This window comes from Tursiops truncatus, chromosome 9 (genome assembly GCF_011762595.2).
Source record: "Tursiops truncatus isolate mTurTru1 chromosome 9, mTurTru1.mat.Y, whole genome shotgun sequence".
Classification (NCBI taxonomy): Eukaryota; Metazoa; Chordata; class Mammalia; order Artiodactyla; family Delphinidae; genus Tursiops; species Tursiops truncatus.
The window spans coordinates 83,152,116-83,169,695 of NC_047042.1; the positions used below are offsets into that span (position 1 = coordinate 83,152,116).

Below are 17,580 nucleotides of genomic sequence, written 5' to 3' on the forward strand. Positions count from 1 at the left end.
TACATTTTGGAGCTAGAAACAACAGGACGTGGTGATGGGTTATACATAGCATATGAGGAAATAGATTTCAAGGAGGACTCCAAGATTTTGGCCTGAACAAGTATGTGTGTATATATATACATATATATATATACACACACATATATGTTTACATATTTACATGTGTATTTCCACACATACATATATATGTATATTTGTGTGCATGTTTGTGTATGGCAGACATTTTGTCTTTTTTCTATAATTTCCCAGTGCCTGGACATAATAGATGCTCAGAAAATGCCAATTTTAAGTCATGAGTCAATAAATACTTTTGAAACTTACAATTGTCAAAGAGTCACTTGGAAAATGTGATGTGGAAGAAAGAGTTTTAGAATCAGAGATGGCCCCTCCTCCCACTTCTATCACTCACCTTGTGACCTTGTGTTTGAGGGACCTGTGGTTATGAGATTAAATGGAATAACGTCTATGAAAGTGGTTGGCACATATCAGTAGGTTCTTGGTAAGTCCTAGTTTTCTTCCCAAGCATTTTAGTATAGGTGGTGGAGGCAGTGATGCACCACCCAGATCCCCCTTCAGGAATGAGGAACTATTTCCTCCAGCCACTGGGAGTACCACCAACAGGAAACCCTTGGCTGTCAGTTCCCTTAGGAGTTATTGACTGGAGAGGGCCATTTTTGCCTGAGGTCGCCACCCCGCTTTCTCAAGGATATCCTTCATCCAGTGATTGATCAAGACAGAGGTATAAAAGGCCTAGCCCCTTGCCCCAACTCTGGACAATGCTAAAGGGCCATTAGCTTTAGAGTTTCCAGTAGGGTCTCCTGGGGCCTTCCTTGAGACTGCATCACAGTCCAGCCTCTCCACCTGCCCAATCCTGCTTCCTTCCCCTCCTTTCCATGGTCTTGGTCCCATGTGCCCTCCCCCAAAACTTTCATCATGTTAATCGCCCTCTCAGGGTCACCTTATCCATTTTGTTTGTCCCTGTGAAGCAGACAGCTCTGCTGATAGCTCCAGTTGTCAGACTGTCTTTATTGTGTTTTTTTTCAGGTGAGAATATACAAAAAATGTATGTGGATAAGCTTTTTATGCTATGTAGGACCTCTCCTCTTAAGTCAAACATACGATGTTTGCTAGTATAATCCCTTCATGAAGTAGAAAAATTATCAAACAGCAAAATTTATATTTGTAGTGAAAATTTAGTTTCTATAAAACATGATACTTAATAGGCTTTTAATTGGGCACACATTTATCAAACATTTTGAATTCTTATGGGCTACTTTTTATTGATATATAACTAAAATAACATAAAATTCACCCTTTAATAAAGTGTACCTGTCAGTGACTTTTAGGATATTCACAGGTTTGTGCGACCATTATCACTATCCGATTCCAGGACATTTCATCACTTCAAAAAGAAACCCTCTCCATTCCTCCCTTCCCCCAGCCCTTGGCAACCACTAATCTTTTAATCACTATGGATTTGCCTGTTCTGAACATTTCATATAAATGGAGTCATACAATATGTGGCTTTTTGTGTCTGGCTGCTTTCACTGAGCATGATGTTTTCAAGGTTCATCTATGTTGTAGCATGTATTTGTACTTCATTCTTTTTCATGACTGAATAATATCACATTGTATGGATATATCATATTTTGTTTATCTTTTCATCTGTTGATGGACATTTGGGTTGTTTACACTTTTGGGCTATTGTGAATAATGCTGCTATGAATGTGTACAAGTTTTTTGTGCAGACATATGTTTTCAGTTCTCTTACATATAAATCAAGGAGTAAAATTTCTGGGTCATATAGTAACCATGTTGTTTTTTGTTTTTTGGGTTTTTTTTTGACCGTGCTGCGTGGCATGTGGGATCATAGTTCCCAGGCCAGGGGTTGAACCCACGCCCCCTGCATTGGAGGTGTGGAGTCTTAACCACTGGACCACCAGGGAAGCCCAGTAACTCTATGTTTAACTCTCAAACTATTTTCCAAAGTGGCTGTACCATTTTACAATCCCATTAGCAATGTATGAGTGTTCTAAACTCTCTGCATCCTCACTGATATTTATTATTGTCTATCTTTCTGATTTTAGATATCCTAGGGAATGTGGAGTGGTATCGCAGGTGTTTTTTTTTTTTTTAATTTATTTATTTTTGGCTGTGTTGGGTCTTTGTTGCTGCCCGTGGGCTTTCTCTAGTTGCGTCGAGTGTGGGCTCCTCTTCGTTGTTGTGCGCGGGCTTCTCATTGAGGTGGCTTCTCTTGTTGCAGAACACGGGCTCTAGGCGCGCGGGCTTCAGTTGTTGTGGTGTGCGGGTTCTAGAGCACAGGCTCAGTAGTTATGGTGCATGGGCTTCGTAGCTCCGCGGCATGTGGGATCTTCCCGGACCAGGGCTCGAACCCATGTCCCCTGCATTGGCAGACGGATTCTTAACCACTGTGCCACCAGGGAAGCCCCTCAGGTGGTTTTGATGTGCATTTCCCTAATGACTAATGATGTTGAACGTCTTTTCATGTGCTTATTGGCCATTTGTATACCTCCTTTGGAGAAATGTCTATTCAAATCCTTTGCCCATTTTTAAATTGGGGTTTTTTTGTTGTTGTTGCTGAGTTTTCGGAGTTCTTTATGTATTCTTGATATTAAACCCTTATCAAATGTATGATTTGCAAGTATGTTCTTCTATTCTGTAGGTTGTTTTTTCACTTTTCTGATAATGTCCTTTGATTCATAAAATTTTATAATTTTGATGAAATCCTATTTATCTATTTTTTCTTTTGTTGCTCATGCTTTTGGTGTCATATCTGAGAATCTATTGCTAAATCCAAGATAATGAAGATTCACCTCTATGTTTTCTTCTAATAGTTTTATGGTTTTAGCAGTTATATGTAGGTCATTGATACACTGAGGATTAATTTTTATATATGGTGTGAGTTAGGGGTCTAGCTTTATTCTGGAAATCCAGTTATTGCAGCACCATTTGTTGAAGAGATTATTTCCCCATTCAATGTACTTGACACACGTGTCAAAAGTTCATTGGCCAGGGCTTCCCCGGTGGCGCAGTGGTTGAGAGTCCACCTGCCGATGCAGGGGACACAGGTTCGTGCCCCGGTCCGGGAGGATCCCACATTCCGCGGAGCGGCTGGGCCCGTGAGCCATGGCCGCTGGGCCTGCGCGTCAGGAGCCTGTGCTCTGCAACGCGAGAGGCCACAGCAGTGAGAGGCCCGCGTACCGAAAAAAAAAAAAAAAAAAAAAAAAAAAGTTGGCATGCTATAAAGCACAGGGAGCTCAGCTCGGTGCTCTGTGAGGACCTAGATGGGTGGGGTGGAGGGGGTAGGAGGGAGGTCCAAGAGGGAGGGGATATAGTATACATATAGCTGATTCACTTCATTGTACAGCAGAAACTAACACAACATTATAAAGCAACTATACTACAATAAAAAAAAATTGGCTTATTCTAATCAAAATGCAAACAAGGCTCAAACACTACGTTTGGTTGATATGTCTCTTAAAACTCTGTTAATCTGTGGGTTTCCTTTTTCTCCTTCTCCTTGAAATGTAATGGTGAAGAAAACAGGCTATTTGTTCTGTAGAGTTTTCCACATTATATATTTTCCAGGTTACATCCCTAAGATATCATTTAACATATTCTCTGTCCTTTTATTTCCTGTGAACTGGTAGTTAGAGCTAAAACTTTGACTTTATTCAGATTCTGGGTTTTTTTTTTTTTTTTTTTGTAAGAATACTTCATCGACATAATGTCTGCTGGTTTCTTTTTGCTGTGCTAGCAGCCATTGATTATCATTGCTTAGATCTATTATGTCATTAGGGGTTACCACCCTCGCATTTTGTTTTTGTGTTATTTCATTTTGTTTTTTATGACTGACTTATTGGCAAGATCAGTCTAGCTATTATGGAGACTGTCCCTCTGGATTTGTTAGATCATTTCACATGCCATTTAACTTGTTCCTTTGTCCCCTGAAAGTTCCTATAAACTGGACATTAGCACTTATATCTTCATTAATTCAAGTTAATGTTTTTGGCATAATTACTCCATAGGTGATATTGTGTACTTCATATTATATCATGTTAGTGGGTATATATTGTCTGCATGCACTTATTTTGAAGGCCCCTCTCCAAAGCATGTTGATACTCATCAGTGTACCCACACTCCATGTTAAAAATCAGCTGTAACCTTTTTAAAAGGCTTTTTTTTAAAAAAATAATAAATTTATTTATTTATTTACTTTTGGCTGCATTGGGTCTTCATTGCTGCGCAAGGGCTTTCTCTAGTTGCGTCAAGCGGGGGCTACTCTTCGTTGTGGTGTGCAGTCTTCTCATTGCAGTGGCTTCTCTCGTTGTGGAGCACGGCCTTTAGGCACGCGGGCTTCAATAGTTGTGGCTTGCGGGCTCTAGAGTGCAGGTTCAGTAGTTGTGGCGCATGGGCTTAGTTGCTCCGCAGCATGTGGAATCTTCCTGGACCAGGGCTCGAACCCGTGTCCCCTGCATTGGCAGACAGATTCTTAACCACTGAGCCACCAGGAAGTCCTAAAAGGCTTTTAAAATAATTTAATAATTTTAAATTTAGTTCAGAATAAATCTTTCATTTTGTTCTTGGAATTTAAAATGGTTATATATTTATGTAACTATATGAGATGGTTTTCAGTTGATTGGTTAATATCATTTTATTTTTGTAGATTTTCTTCCTTCTTATTATGAAGAATTTTTAACATATACAAAGGTGGGCTAGCTCCCCATCCACTTCTCCCGCCTTATCAAAAGGATTGATAAAGATTGTGTTATCAAAAATTGTTTTTAATGAGATATAATTCATGTACCGTAAAATTCACTTTTCCAAGTGTACAATTCAGTGGTTTTTAATATATTCACAAAATTGTGTAACCATCACCACTATCTAATTTCGGAACATTTTCGTCACCCTAAAAAGAATCCCTGGGCTTCCCTGGTGGTGCAGTGGTTGAGGGTCCGCCTGCTGATGCAGGGGACACGGGTTCGTGCCCCGGTCCGGGAAGATCCCACATGCGGCGGAGCGGCTGGGCCCGTGAGCCATGGCCGCTGAGCCTGCGCATCCGGAGCCTGTGCTCTGCAGCGGGAGAGGCCACAGCAGTGAGAGACCCACGTACCGCACACACACAAAAAAAGAATCCCTGTACTCCTTCTTCTCTCCCCCAGCTCCTGGCAACCACCAATCTCCTTCTCTATGGATTTGCCTATTCTGGACATTTTTGAATAAACAGAATCATATAATATGTGGTTTTTTGTGATTGGCTTCCTTCACGTAGCATAATCTTTCAACATTTATCCATGTATCAGTATTCCACTTTTTAATTGCCAAATAATATTCCGTTGTATGGATATACCATATTTTGTTTACTCGTCAGTCCATGGACATTTGGGTTTTTTCTATTTTTGGGCTGTTGTGAATAATACTGCTATAAGCAGCAGTGTACACATCTTTGTGTGGACGTATGTTTTCATTTCTCTTGGGTATACACTTAGGAGTGGAATTGCTGGTTCCTATATTATTTTGAAGCAAATAAATGACTTATATAATTTTATCCACACATATTTCAGTATGTATATCTAAAAGATAAGGACTCTTGGGGAGTTCCCTGGTGGTCCAGTGGTTAGGACTTGGTGCTTTCACTGTCATGGCTGGGGTTCAATCCCTGGTCGGGGAACTAAAATTCCAAAAGCCATGTGGCACAAAAAAAAAAAGAAAAGGATTCTTGTTAACATAGCCACAATAATATTATTCCACCTAAAAATTAACAATTCTTTATGTCATAAAATATTCAGTGTTCAGATTTCTAGTGGTCTCACCCATGCTTTTTGCCCCAGTTTTTATGAATCAGTATTCACATAAGGCTTACTATTGCACCCTAGGGGTCTTCCCAGGACAGACCCCCCCTGACCCCCACACCATGTCCTCTGCCTGCTGCTTGTTTGTAGAAAAGCTTTAGTCTCTCAGGCCTCCCCTAAGTCACAAAAGGCTGGCTCAAGAGTTAATGTCTGGAAGAATGTGAACATGTAACAAAAGATAGCAGTTGGGCCAGGAGAACTGGTGACAACTTAAACAATAGATCAGCCATATAGTGTAGTCACAGAACCTTTAGTTCCTCCCTGAAGGACATAGACGACAGTGTCTGATGTGCATTCCTGAGTTGTTTTACAGATACTGTAAACCCCACCAGATGGAAGAAGCTAACTGCATGATGACCATGAACACTTAGCCCCCAGACAGGCTGGAGCCTGAAGACTGATGATGTTAACCCCTGTGACATCCCCCTGTTAACTCACCATCAACCAATCAGAGAATTATGCACAAGCTGATCACACACCCTGTGACTCTCCCTCACCTTGCCTTTAAAAACCCTTATCTAAAATCCGTCTGGGAGTTCAGGTCTTTTGAGCATTAGCTGCCCCTACTCCTTGTTCGGCATCTGCAGTAAACGCTGCACATTCCTTCCTTGGCTTTACTGTGCATGGGTGAGTGGACCCAAGTTTGGTTTGGTAATGCTACTAAAGGGTGAATGTTATTGCAATTCGTTGGTATACCTCTTAAGTTGCTCTCTTTTAAAACAGCCTTATTGAGATATAATTCACATAACATATAATTTACTGATTTAAGATGAAGTCAGTGTTGTTTCATCTATCTCACCATCCACTCCTCCCATGTTATTTAAATTTTTTTTGAGATATAATTCACATAACATAAAATTCTCCCTTTTCAAGTGTACAATTCAGTGGTTTTTAATATGTTAACAAAGTTGTGTAACCAATGCCAGTCAAGATTTTTAATATATTCACAGAGTTATACAATCATCACAAGTCTCTTTTTAATCTATAGATTTTATTTCCCTTCAAATCTTTTTCCTCTGGAATTTTTGTTGAAGAAATTTGCTTGTTTATCCTGTAGAATATCCATAGTCTGGATTTTGCTTTTTGCATCTCTGTAGTATTTTTTAATGTTCCTCTGTCCTCCATATTTCCTATAAATTGGTGGTTAGATATAGACCTCTGATGGGATTCAGGTTCAATTTTTTCCTACAAGACTACTTCATAGTCATGTTTACATTCTAGAGTCATGTATGTTTCAACTTTCTTTTTGTGATAACAGCACTGATTGATGCTCAGTGGGTTGATCTCTGAATTCATTAGAGATTGCAAAATGGTGATAGTCTATCACTCATTATTTATTACTTGGAATACTCCTATAAAAAGAAAATTTTCTTCATCTATTATTTGGTTAATGCTACAGTTTCTTTATAAAAATTAATATTGATTAATTTTGATTTTCATATTTTAGAGCCATAGACTTTTTTTTTCAGGTCTCAAACATTTTTGTAAGCAGTGCTTTCTAATGCTTCATGGGTAAAATACCTGCCCACAGGGCCTGAAAGTAGCAAAATAAGGAGGCGGGGCCAGTGGGACATGAAATTTGCACCAAGAGGATACGCATCCTCAGCTCCAGCAGATTTTCTTTTTTCTTTTCATCACGTAAGGTTCTCCTACATGAAACGTCACGCAAAAAAAAAAAAAAAAAAAAAAAATCCACCAGATCTAAGAATCTTGAAAAGTTTTGTTTCCCTTGAGGAATTAATATGGTTTTCCCTTACCACTCATAAACGTCAGTGAACAATCTATTTTCCCACTTTGCACTGTGCCCAGTAAGTTCAAAGCCAAATTTTCTGTTTAATTTTGGAACAATAGGAATTCCTGATCTGTACATCTACATTTTTCTTTGATCTTGATCCTCCGTACCTGTTCCTGTCTTCCAGCTGATTCAAATTTTCTATGAGCAAAAAGGAATTTGAACAAAAACATTTACATAGCCATCAGTCATCTATGAAAGAACATTTTTCTTGGGACTCTTAATTCACTGCTGGGTGTTATTTTAACAATCCTTCTAACGTAATAAGCCTGAAACGGCTTCTCATTGGGGTCTTAATTTGTATTCTATGATTACTGGTGAGCTTGAACATCTTCCCATGTTTGTTAACCAGGTTTAAAACTGTTTGCCTGGGACGTGGCTTATATTGAATTAGGGAGGAGTTCCGCCAGTCGACTGAAAGACAAGACAAATGAAACCTCATTCTTACAGTTAAGCTTTGACTCCGCCCCCTGTTTTTTTCCCCTCGAAGAGAGCTCTTTGTGTAGTGTGGGAAAGGGATCTCAGCCTGTAAAGCTGGCAGAACACAGTACTGCCTCAAAATATCTGTATTATGTGCGCGTCCCGTTCCTGAATCCTGACACGCCTGGAGTCGCCACTGGGACTCTCTGCAGGCGTGGCCTCTCTCACTCGGCCTTCGATTGGCTCGCCTGATCCCGCAGGCGTCACCACGACGCGGTCTTGCTTAGCGCGGTGGATGCGAGTGATGAGTGGCTGCTTCTGCCTTTCTCTCCCCCCACTTTTTTTTTAGCCATAGCTATGGTTACCACGTCTCTCCCCGCCTCCCTCCACCTACCAAGAAGACGACTGGCCATTGGTTCTCTGTCACCAAGTCCGTCAGTCATTGGCCGCTGGTAAGACAGGGCGCTCCCCCTTCCCCTGTCTCCCGGGTCTCTTGAGGAGCCCAGGAAGGAGCCTCAGCTAGTGCCGCCGGGCCACGGGCTGCCGCGATCGGATTGCAGCCGTCGTTAGCGGGTCATGTCGGCCGCCCAGGGCTGGGACAGGAACCGCCGGAGGGGAGGAGGCGCCGCAGGCGGTGGCGGCGGCGGCGGCGGCGGCGGAGGTAGCGGGGCCGGCGGGGGCAGTGGGGGCAGCGGGGGTCGGGGGACCGGCCAGCTCAACCGCTTCGTGCAACTCTCCGGGCGGCCGCACCTGCCAGGTGAGTCGTAGGGCACGATCCTGACAGCTCGCGGGCGCGGCGGGAAGGTGATTGCTACCTTTCCTTTTCTCCCTGTCTTTCTTTTCCTTGGGAGGAGGAAAGGCAGGCCCCACGCATAGCAAAGCGACTGGGGCTTAGAGAAAAGGAAAGGTGTCTTTGAGGTCGGGGAGGGAACAGGAACACAGCGGAAAATAAAAAGTATTTTTGCTCTGTTGAAAGGTCTGTGCTGAGAGTTGTGTTTTCTTTTCAAAGGAGAGGCCGCTGTCTCATTGACATTCTCAGATGTTTCGCTTACTCGATTCCCAGTCTCGTCCTCTTCCGCAGTTTGATCTTGTAAAAGAAAGACATTGGCGCCTAGCTGTGGGAAATATTTTTAAGGAGAGAAAAGGGAAGAGCATCCCAAAGAGTGATTTTTGTAAAAAAAAACCACCTCGAGTGTGTAAGAGTTAGGCATTCTGAAACAAGAAAGGAGGAGGAAGTGGGGTGGGTGGGAGGTGGGTGGGAAACAGAACCAAGAGAATTAGGGAAAACTAGTTGAATTATTAATATTTTGGAAGGTACAGAGACAGAATAGATAGTGTGTATGGATTTTAATGGGAGAAAATGAAGATCAGGAATATACTCAGTGACAAAATTATGCAGTGTCTACCATATGAAAACAGCTGATTGAGAACTGGAAAAATGTACCCAGTGTGATTATTTCACGTTTTTGCCTACGATTTCCTATCCTTGTGTCCTTGTGTTCAAATGACTTGAAAGACAGACAAATCAAATCGATGTGTGTGTGCAGCAAATTTAAAGAACTACATTTGTAAGTGAATATTCAGTATAGTAGAATAAAGGTGTACTGCCCAGAATGTCAGGTATTATATTGGGCAAGCTTATTTTTACCACGACGAGAACTATCAAGAATGTGTGTTAATCTTTCACCATGTTTTTTGTGAATGAGATTGAAGTTGATTTTACCAGTGATATATTTGTTTAGCTGATGAGTTTTGAGAATATGAGGGTTTTTGAATTGTGTTTACTACCATGCCTTGTACTTCCAAGTAGTAAAAAATTATTATTTGATTAATTTGAAGATAAAGGGAATTTTGCATATTCAATGAGACAATTGCTTGTGTTTGTGATAAGGTTATTGATGTATGCTAGAAATGCACCATTTATATGTGCCATTAAAATTAACAGTGAAGCAGTTTTAGTCATATATATAATACACCAAAAGTTGGATTTGAGATGATAGTATCAGACTGGGTATTCTTAAAATTGCTAAATATATGCTCTTTAACATGAAAAAAAGGAGAAATCTTTTTTTCTTACCCCAAATTAATAGCAAAAAATTTCATTTTTGTGTATTGAGAGGTTAGAAGATAAATCTGTTACCAAAGACTATAACCAGTTTGTCCTCTACTACTGCAATCTTAGGTCTTTGATCTTAGATTAATTATACCATAGGCTTCATATAGGCATTCATATAGGCTCGAAGAAACTGGTTGGTGCACTTCCTCACTGCCACCACCTGATGGCAGTGGAGGCCATAATTTCTGAAAAGGGGGTTAGATGTGGAGCTATCTCTGCATTCTCTTAGCACACAAGGCCAAGAACACCCATTTGCCCAGAGGTAAAGATAAATGTGTTTAAACTGTGAAAATTCATGCAGTGGAACCATCAGCTCTTCTTTTCTGCTTTCTTTTCTCCTTGACTGGCACTTAATTCTTCCTTTCCCAAGTAGGAAGCCTCTGTCTTCTCTTCACTCTCAGAATTAAGAACATCTGATGTTTCAGTATATACTTTGAAATTCTTTCACACCAATTCTTTATTTTTACAAGTATTGCAGTTTAAGCCTTACCTCTCCCCTTGATTGAAAGATTTTATTTTGATATGTTTAAAAAGATTTTAGGTGATGGGGAGGGGTAGAAATCTCTAGGCCTGTTTTATGGTTGACCATGGAGGTTAAAAAATAATAAGTTTTTGAACTAACTTTCTCCCGCCTTTGAATTCTAATCCCATTTTCCATTTTTCATCCTTCTCTAGCAAGATTTTCAGATACTGGGCACTCAGAACCCTTTCTTACTTTTTTGCACATCTACCCTCTCTCTAGCCCCCAAAGAAACAAAACAATAAAATCAAAACAACCTGGTCTTGGAGTGTTCTCTCTTTCAGTGATAGCATCTTTATTCCTGCAGTTGTACACACCTGAAACTTGGGCATCCTCCTTAAGGGTTTCCTCTTCCTTGCATTTCAGGTGTAATCAGTCACCAAGTCCTATTTATTTTATTTGTGGCAGTCCATGCTGCCATCATCCCTGATTTAGGTCTCCTGCACCAGCTTTCTAAGCAGTCTTCCTGCTTCTACTCTTACCCTGCAGTGTGTACAGCACACTAATCTTTTGCAAGCACAAGTCTGTTCTCATCTCAGCTTACAACCCTTTACTAGCTTTTCATCGCTCTTAAGATGAGGCAAAAGTCCTTAACATGGCCCGAAAGCCACCGCATGGTCTGGCCCCTCTCTAGCTCTCCAGATAACCCTACATCATGTTGTCTTGCTCTTTGATCTTTTTCTGCCTCCTTAGATCATGCTCCCTTCTGCCACAGTGCCATTGTACTTACTATTCCATCATCCAGCAACCCTCTTACTCCTCCTGTTCTTTTTTTTTTTTTTTTTTTTTTTGCGGTACGCTGGCCTCTCACTGTTGTGGCCTCTCCCGTTGCAGAGGACAGGCTCCGGACGCGCAGGCTCAGCGGCCATGGCTCACGGGCCCAGCCGCTCCGCGGCATGTGGGATCTTCCCGGACCAGGGCACGAACCCGTGTCCCCTGCATCGGCAGGCGGACTCTCAACCACTGTGCCACCAGGGGAGCCCTCTCCTGTTCTTTTTTTAAACTTATTTTCCGTTGGATCTCAGCTTGATCACACTGTTTTTCAGGGAAGTCTTCTCTGACCTTCTATTTGTTCTTTTCTCCCTATACACACTCATGCTATCATGTGGTTCTCCTTGGGCATGTATTACCATTTGTGTGTGATTCCTTGATATGCATGATTTGCTACTCTTTATATATACATATACACATATACATCAAATATATATGTATATATACATGTATACATACACACACATATATATTCTTAAATTCTAAATTAATACATTGGCATTATGTGTAAGCAACTAAGTTCTTGTGAATGTGATTGGTTAGTGTGGTTCAATTCCCTGTAGCCCCATTGACTCTGGACAAATGGATACAATCAATTTCTTAAACATAAAAATAGTGGACTAGACTCTGCATCCACGGTGACAGCACAAATAATGTTTTGTGAAACCTTGTTTGAGCAGCTTCTTACTTTTTTTCTGTCTCCTAAAATACAGTAGTGATTATGTGTTTGCCCCATAGGCCAAGAAATTCATAGCTTCTTAGTCCTGGATTTCTCCTAACTCATAATCTCCATATACACAGTAAAGCACAGGGACAGTGCTCTCTGTAGAATAAGTATGCAGGTGTAGAGCTCAGGGGCAAGGAGATCATGGGGACAATGAACCCACATTACTATTGTGATTTAACTGTGTGAATTTGAGTAAATGCCATGTGTTTCTTGGGGAAACAGTTAAACATTGTTGCTAATGTAGGAACTGGAAAACTGACAAAGAGGAGGAAAAATATAACAATTGGTAAAGCTGGGTAAAAATAATACTGAAAATCTTAACTTAAAAATTTTCAATGTGATATATGTTCATGATATAAGATACAAATGGTACAAATGGTAAAAGGCAGATTTTCCTTCTTCCTTTGACCCAAGCTAATTGGCTTGTGTGTGTGTGTGTGTGTGTGTGTGTGTGTGTGTGTGTGAGTGTAGGAGGGGAGAAAAATGGTAGCATTTCTTTGTTTGGATGGGCATTTAAAACGTTTACAGTCTTGCTAATCCAAAGGATGATACAGTTAATATCCCTTTAGAGTAAATTGCTAGATGTACAATTGCTGGGTCAAAGGATATGTGCTATTTAAATTTTGATAGATATTGTCAAATTGCCCTTCAGAGACGTTGTACCAGTTTGTGTTCCGCTATTGGTGCTGGAGTTCTGGCTTTCCATACCTTTGGTAACGGTGTGGGTTATTAAACTTTTTTTACATTGCCAATTTAAAAGGTATATTTTTCTTCATCTTTTGTATAAGAACCATACAGCCATATTTGTTTCCTTTATTTATAACATCTGCTTATCATTCTTATTCATCTGGTTATATTTTTTGTTCATTTTTCTACTGGGATGTTTAATATTGTTTATAGGAGCTCTGTTTTACGGAAATTAGTTGCCTTGGTTATGTGTTGCAGATATTTGTCACAGTTTCATTTAGCTTTTAACCTTGTTTATGGTATATTTTTTCAGAAATTAGAAATTTTTGCAGAATTTAAATTTTGCAGAAATTAAAGTTTTGCAGAAATTAAAGTTTTTTTGTAGTTGTAATTATTAATCTTTTTTTGGATTTTAGGGTTTTTTGTCATAAGAAAGGCCTTTCCTATTTCAATATTATTTCTAATTAAAATTCTTGTGTTTTTCCTGGTAATTTTATAATTTATTTTTAAGTTAAGTTATTCATACAAAATTTAAGTTATGTAAAGTATTCAGGTAGGAATTTACTATTCTTCTAGGTGGCTACCCAGTTATCACAGTATTGAAATATTATCTATAGGTGTACTTAGTTCCTACATATAATTTGGCACTCTTACTGGACTTTTTATTGTGTTTCATTGATCAGTTTACCTATTTATACCTAGTGACCCCATTCTTTGATTATAGTCCTCTCTCATTCTACTTCTTGGAGTTTTCCTGAATATTCTTTGCTTGTTCTGTAAAACTTAGAATTAGTTTATCGAGCTCCCCTCCCCCATCTTTTGGTATTTTTATTGATACTGCATTATATTTGTAGACTGATTTAGAGATCATTGACATCTTTTTGAGGTTCAGTCTCCTGTTCAGGAACAGGGTGTACATTCATTTCTTGTTGTTCAAGAGTTCTTTTGTAGCCCTCATAACATTTTAAAGTTTTTTTCATGTAGACCTTTCACATTTCTTTTATGTTTATTCCTGGTGTTTTATCTTTTTAGTTGCTATTGTAAATGGGGTTTCTATTGCTATTATGTCTTTTATCTTGTTGTTTGAATATGGTAATGCTATTAATTTCTGAGTATTAATTTTGTACCTGGCCACCTTTGGAATTCTCATACTATCTGTAATGGTTTCCCAGTTGTTTTTCTAGGGTTTTGCAGCTAAATAATCATATCATTACCAAGTAAAGATAATTTTATCTCCTCCTTTCCAGCTTTTATACTTATTTCTTTCTTTTGTCAAATTGATTTGGCTAGTACTTTCCAAAAATATTAAACAATAAGATAGTAGTGGATCTTTGCCTTATTCCTGACATCAATTCGAGTTTTTTTTTTTTTTTTTTGCGGTATGCGGGCCTCTCACTGATGTGGCCTCTCCCGTTGCGGAGCACAGGCTCCGGACGCGCAGGCCTAGTGGCCATGGCTCACGGGCCCATACGCTCCGCGGCACGTGGGATCTGCCCGGACCGGGGCACGAACCCGTGTCCCCTGCATCGGCTTTCCTGTTAAGATTAGACCTGACTTTAGGTTGAAGTACACATATTATGTTAAAGTAGTCAGCTCTTACCATTTTATTAAGATTTTTTAAAATATGGAAGGAAAATTTAGCCTCTGTGGGAATTATGTAATTTTTTTCCTTTGGTTACTATTGTGGTGAATTGTACTAGTAGATTTACTATTACTGGACCATCCTTGCTTTCCTGAATCAATTCACTTTGTTATTGTGTATTATTATTTTAAAATGTGCTGCTGGGTTCTATTTGCTAAACTTTATCTAGAAATTTTGCATCATTCTTCTTAAGCTAAATTGCTTTGTAGTTTTCTTTTATGTATTTTATCTTTGTTAGATTATGCCACTTTCATAAAAGTAATTTCAAACTTTTCTTTCTTTTTCTATGCTTTTGTCTTTCCCTGTCCAGTTAAATGGCATTGAAGTTAAAGATTTGGTTGAATTGCCTGTGAAATTACTTGGACCTTGAATATTTTGGGGGGAGAATTGCTCTTTGACAATTATCTCCTTACTTCTATGATAATTCGACTGCTTATAGTTTATATCTTTGAGAGGAAGATTTGCTAGCTTATATTATCCTAGAAAATAATCCGTTTCATCTAAGTTTTCAAAATTATTTGTGTGAAGTAGGCAAGATACTCTTTAACGATTAAAAAAAAATTTCCCGTGTCTGTGACTACATTATCACTTTACTCATTATCACTTCTTATTTTGTACATGTGAGGCCTTGCCCTTTTTTTGGTTTGTTTTTGTTTAGAACCAGCTCTTGGATTTTTTTTTTTAATAAATTTATTTATTTATTTACTTTTGGCTGTGTTGGGTCTTCGTTGCTGTGCACGGGCTTTCTCTAGTTGCAGTGAGTGGGGGCTACTCTTGGTTGTGGTGCAGGGGCTTCTCTTGTTGCGGAGCACGGGCTTTAGGCACGCAGGCTTCAGTAGCTGTGGCTTGCGGGCTCAGTAGTTGTGGCTTGTGGGCTCTAGAGCACAGGCTCAGTAGTTCTGGTGCATGGGCTTAGTTGCTCCATGGCATGTGGGATCTTCCCAGACCGGGGCTCGAACCCGCGTCTCCTGCATTGGCAGGTGGATTCTTAACCACTGAGCCACCAGGGAAGCCCACTCTTGGATTTTTAAAAAAATTAGTTCTATTATTTTTCTCTCTTTTCTTATTTATTTATTTTTTCTTTCATGTTTTAAATCCTTCCTTTAGGTTTCCTTCGGTTTATTTTGTGGTTGTTTTTCTGTCTTCTTATGTTAGTTGCTTAATGTTCTTTTCATTCTTTCTAAGTGTTTAAATTATGAGTTTTTTCCTGAATACTACTTGAGTTGTGTCTTGTAGGTTGTAGGCTTCTTGTAGTTATTTTCTAAATATTTTGCAGTTCAATTATTTATTTATTTTCTTTGGCACAATAGTGGTTAATCCTTTTAAACTTTAACATTTTCATTCCTGTGGTTTTAGTAGCTTTATTGAGATGCACTTCACATACTATACAATTCACCATTTAAAGTGTTCAATTCAGTGGGTTTTAGTATATTCAGATTTGTGGAATTATTACCACAGTCAATTTTAGAACATTTTCATCACTTCAAGAAGAAGCCACATGTCCTTTAAGCTGTCACTCCCTTATCCTCCTGTCCCATCCTCCCCTACCCACTATCCCAGCTCTAAGCAACCATAGTCTACTGTCTCTATAGATTTCCTTATTAGGGACTTTTTCATATAAATGGAATCATAGAGTCTTTTGTGACTGCCTTCTTTCACTTTCCATACTATTTTCAAAGTTTATTCATTTGATGCAGGTATCAGTACTTCATTCCTTTTTCTGGTTAAATAATATTCCATTGTATGGATATATACCACATTTTGTTTATCCATTGATGGAAATATAGATTGTTTTCGCTTTTTGTCTATTATGAATAATGCTGCTGTAAACATTTGTGTACAGATCTGTGTGTGGAGATACGTTTTCGTTTCTCTTAGGTATATACCGAGGTATAGAATTGTTGGGTCATTTAGTAACTCTGTGCTATATGTTTAATCATTTCAGGGACTGTCAAACTGTTTTCCAAAGTGGCTGGAATTTTACATCCCTACCAGTGGTATAAGAGGGTTCCAGTTTCTTCACATCTTTGTCAACACTTGTTGTTATCTGACTTTTTGATTTCAGTCATCCTAGTGGGAATGAAGTGGCATCCCATTGTAGTTTTTGATTTGCATTTCCCTGATGTCTAATGATGTCAAGCACTTTTTCTTTTTCTTTCCTTTCCTGCTTTCTTCCTTTCTTTCTGTTTTTTTTTTTTTTTGAGGTATGGTTGACATTGAGTATCTTTTCATGTGCTTGTTGACTAATTGTATGTCTTTGGAGAAATGTCTATTAGATCCTTTGCTCAATTTTTAATTGGATTATTTGTCTTTATTATTGAATTGTAAGACCTCTTTGTATATTTTAGGCACGAGTCCCTTATCAGGTATATGATTTGCAAATATTTTTCCTGTTCTGTGGTTGTCTTTTCACTTTCTTAATTGTGTTCTTTGAAGCATGAAAGTTTTAAATTTTGATGAAGTCCAATTTATCTTATTTTTTTTCTTTTGTTGCTCTTGCTTTTGGTGTCATATATAAGAATCCTTTGCCAAATCCAAGGTCATGAAGAACTCACCCCTTTGTTTTTTTCTAAGAGTTTTATAGTTTTGCTCTAACACTTATGTTTTGATTCATTTTGAGTTAGTTTTTATGTTTGGTTTGTGGTAAAGGTTATCCTAACTGACTGTCCTGTTGTGCCAGCACCATTGTTGAAAAGACTGTTCTTTCCCCCATTGAATGGTCTTGGCATTCTTGTTGAAAATCAGTTGACTTTAAACATGTTTATTTCTGGATTCTTGATTCCATTAATCTATAATATCTGTCCATGTGCCAGTACCACACTGCTTCTGTTACTGTTGCTTTGCAACAAGTTTTGAAACCAGAAAATGTGAGTTCTCCTACTTTATTCTTTTTGTTTTTTTAATATTTATTTTTTATTTGGTTGCACCAGGTCTTAGTTGCGGCTCGCTGGCTCCTTAGTTGTGGCTCCAGGGCTCCTTAGTTGTGGCATGTGAATTCTTAGTTGCAACATGCATGTGGGATCTAGTTCCCT

At 39.1% G+C, this 17,580-nt stretch overlaps 1 protein-coding gene across 4 annotated transcripts in view; it reads left to right on the top strand.

Annotated features, from left to right (window-relative positions):
* Positions 1–8,556: 8,556 nt before the first annotated feature.
* The window catches only part of KLHDC10 (kelch domain containing 10), a 61,245-nt gene continuing 52,221 nt past the window's right edge, over positions 8,557–17,580 (top strand). Inside the window, exon 1 of one of the 4 annotated variants that reach the window (XM_073809937.1) lies at positions 8,557–8,746. In XM_073809937.1, coding sequence (XP_073666038.1) covers positions 8,662–8,746 — 85 coding nt within the window. In that variant the 5' untranslated portion in view covers positions 8,557–8,661. Of the gene's footprint in view, positions 8,843–17,580 lie in introns of all 4 variants that reach the window. The other 3 variants (XM_033863260.2, XM_073809935.1, XM_033863262.2) reach the window with 3 other exon arrangements.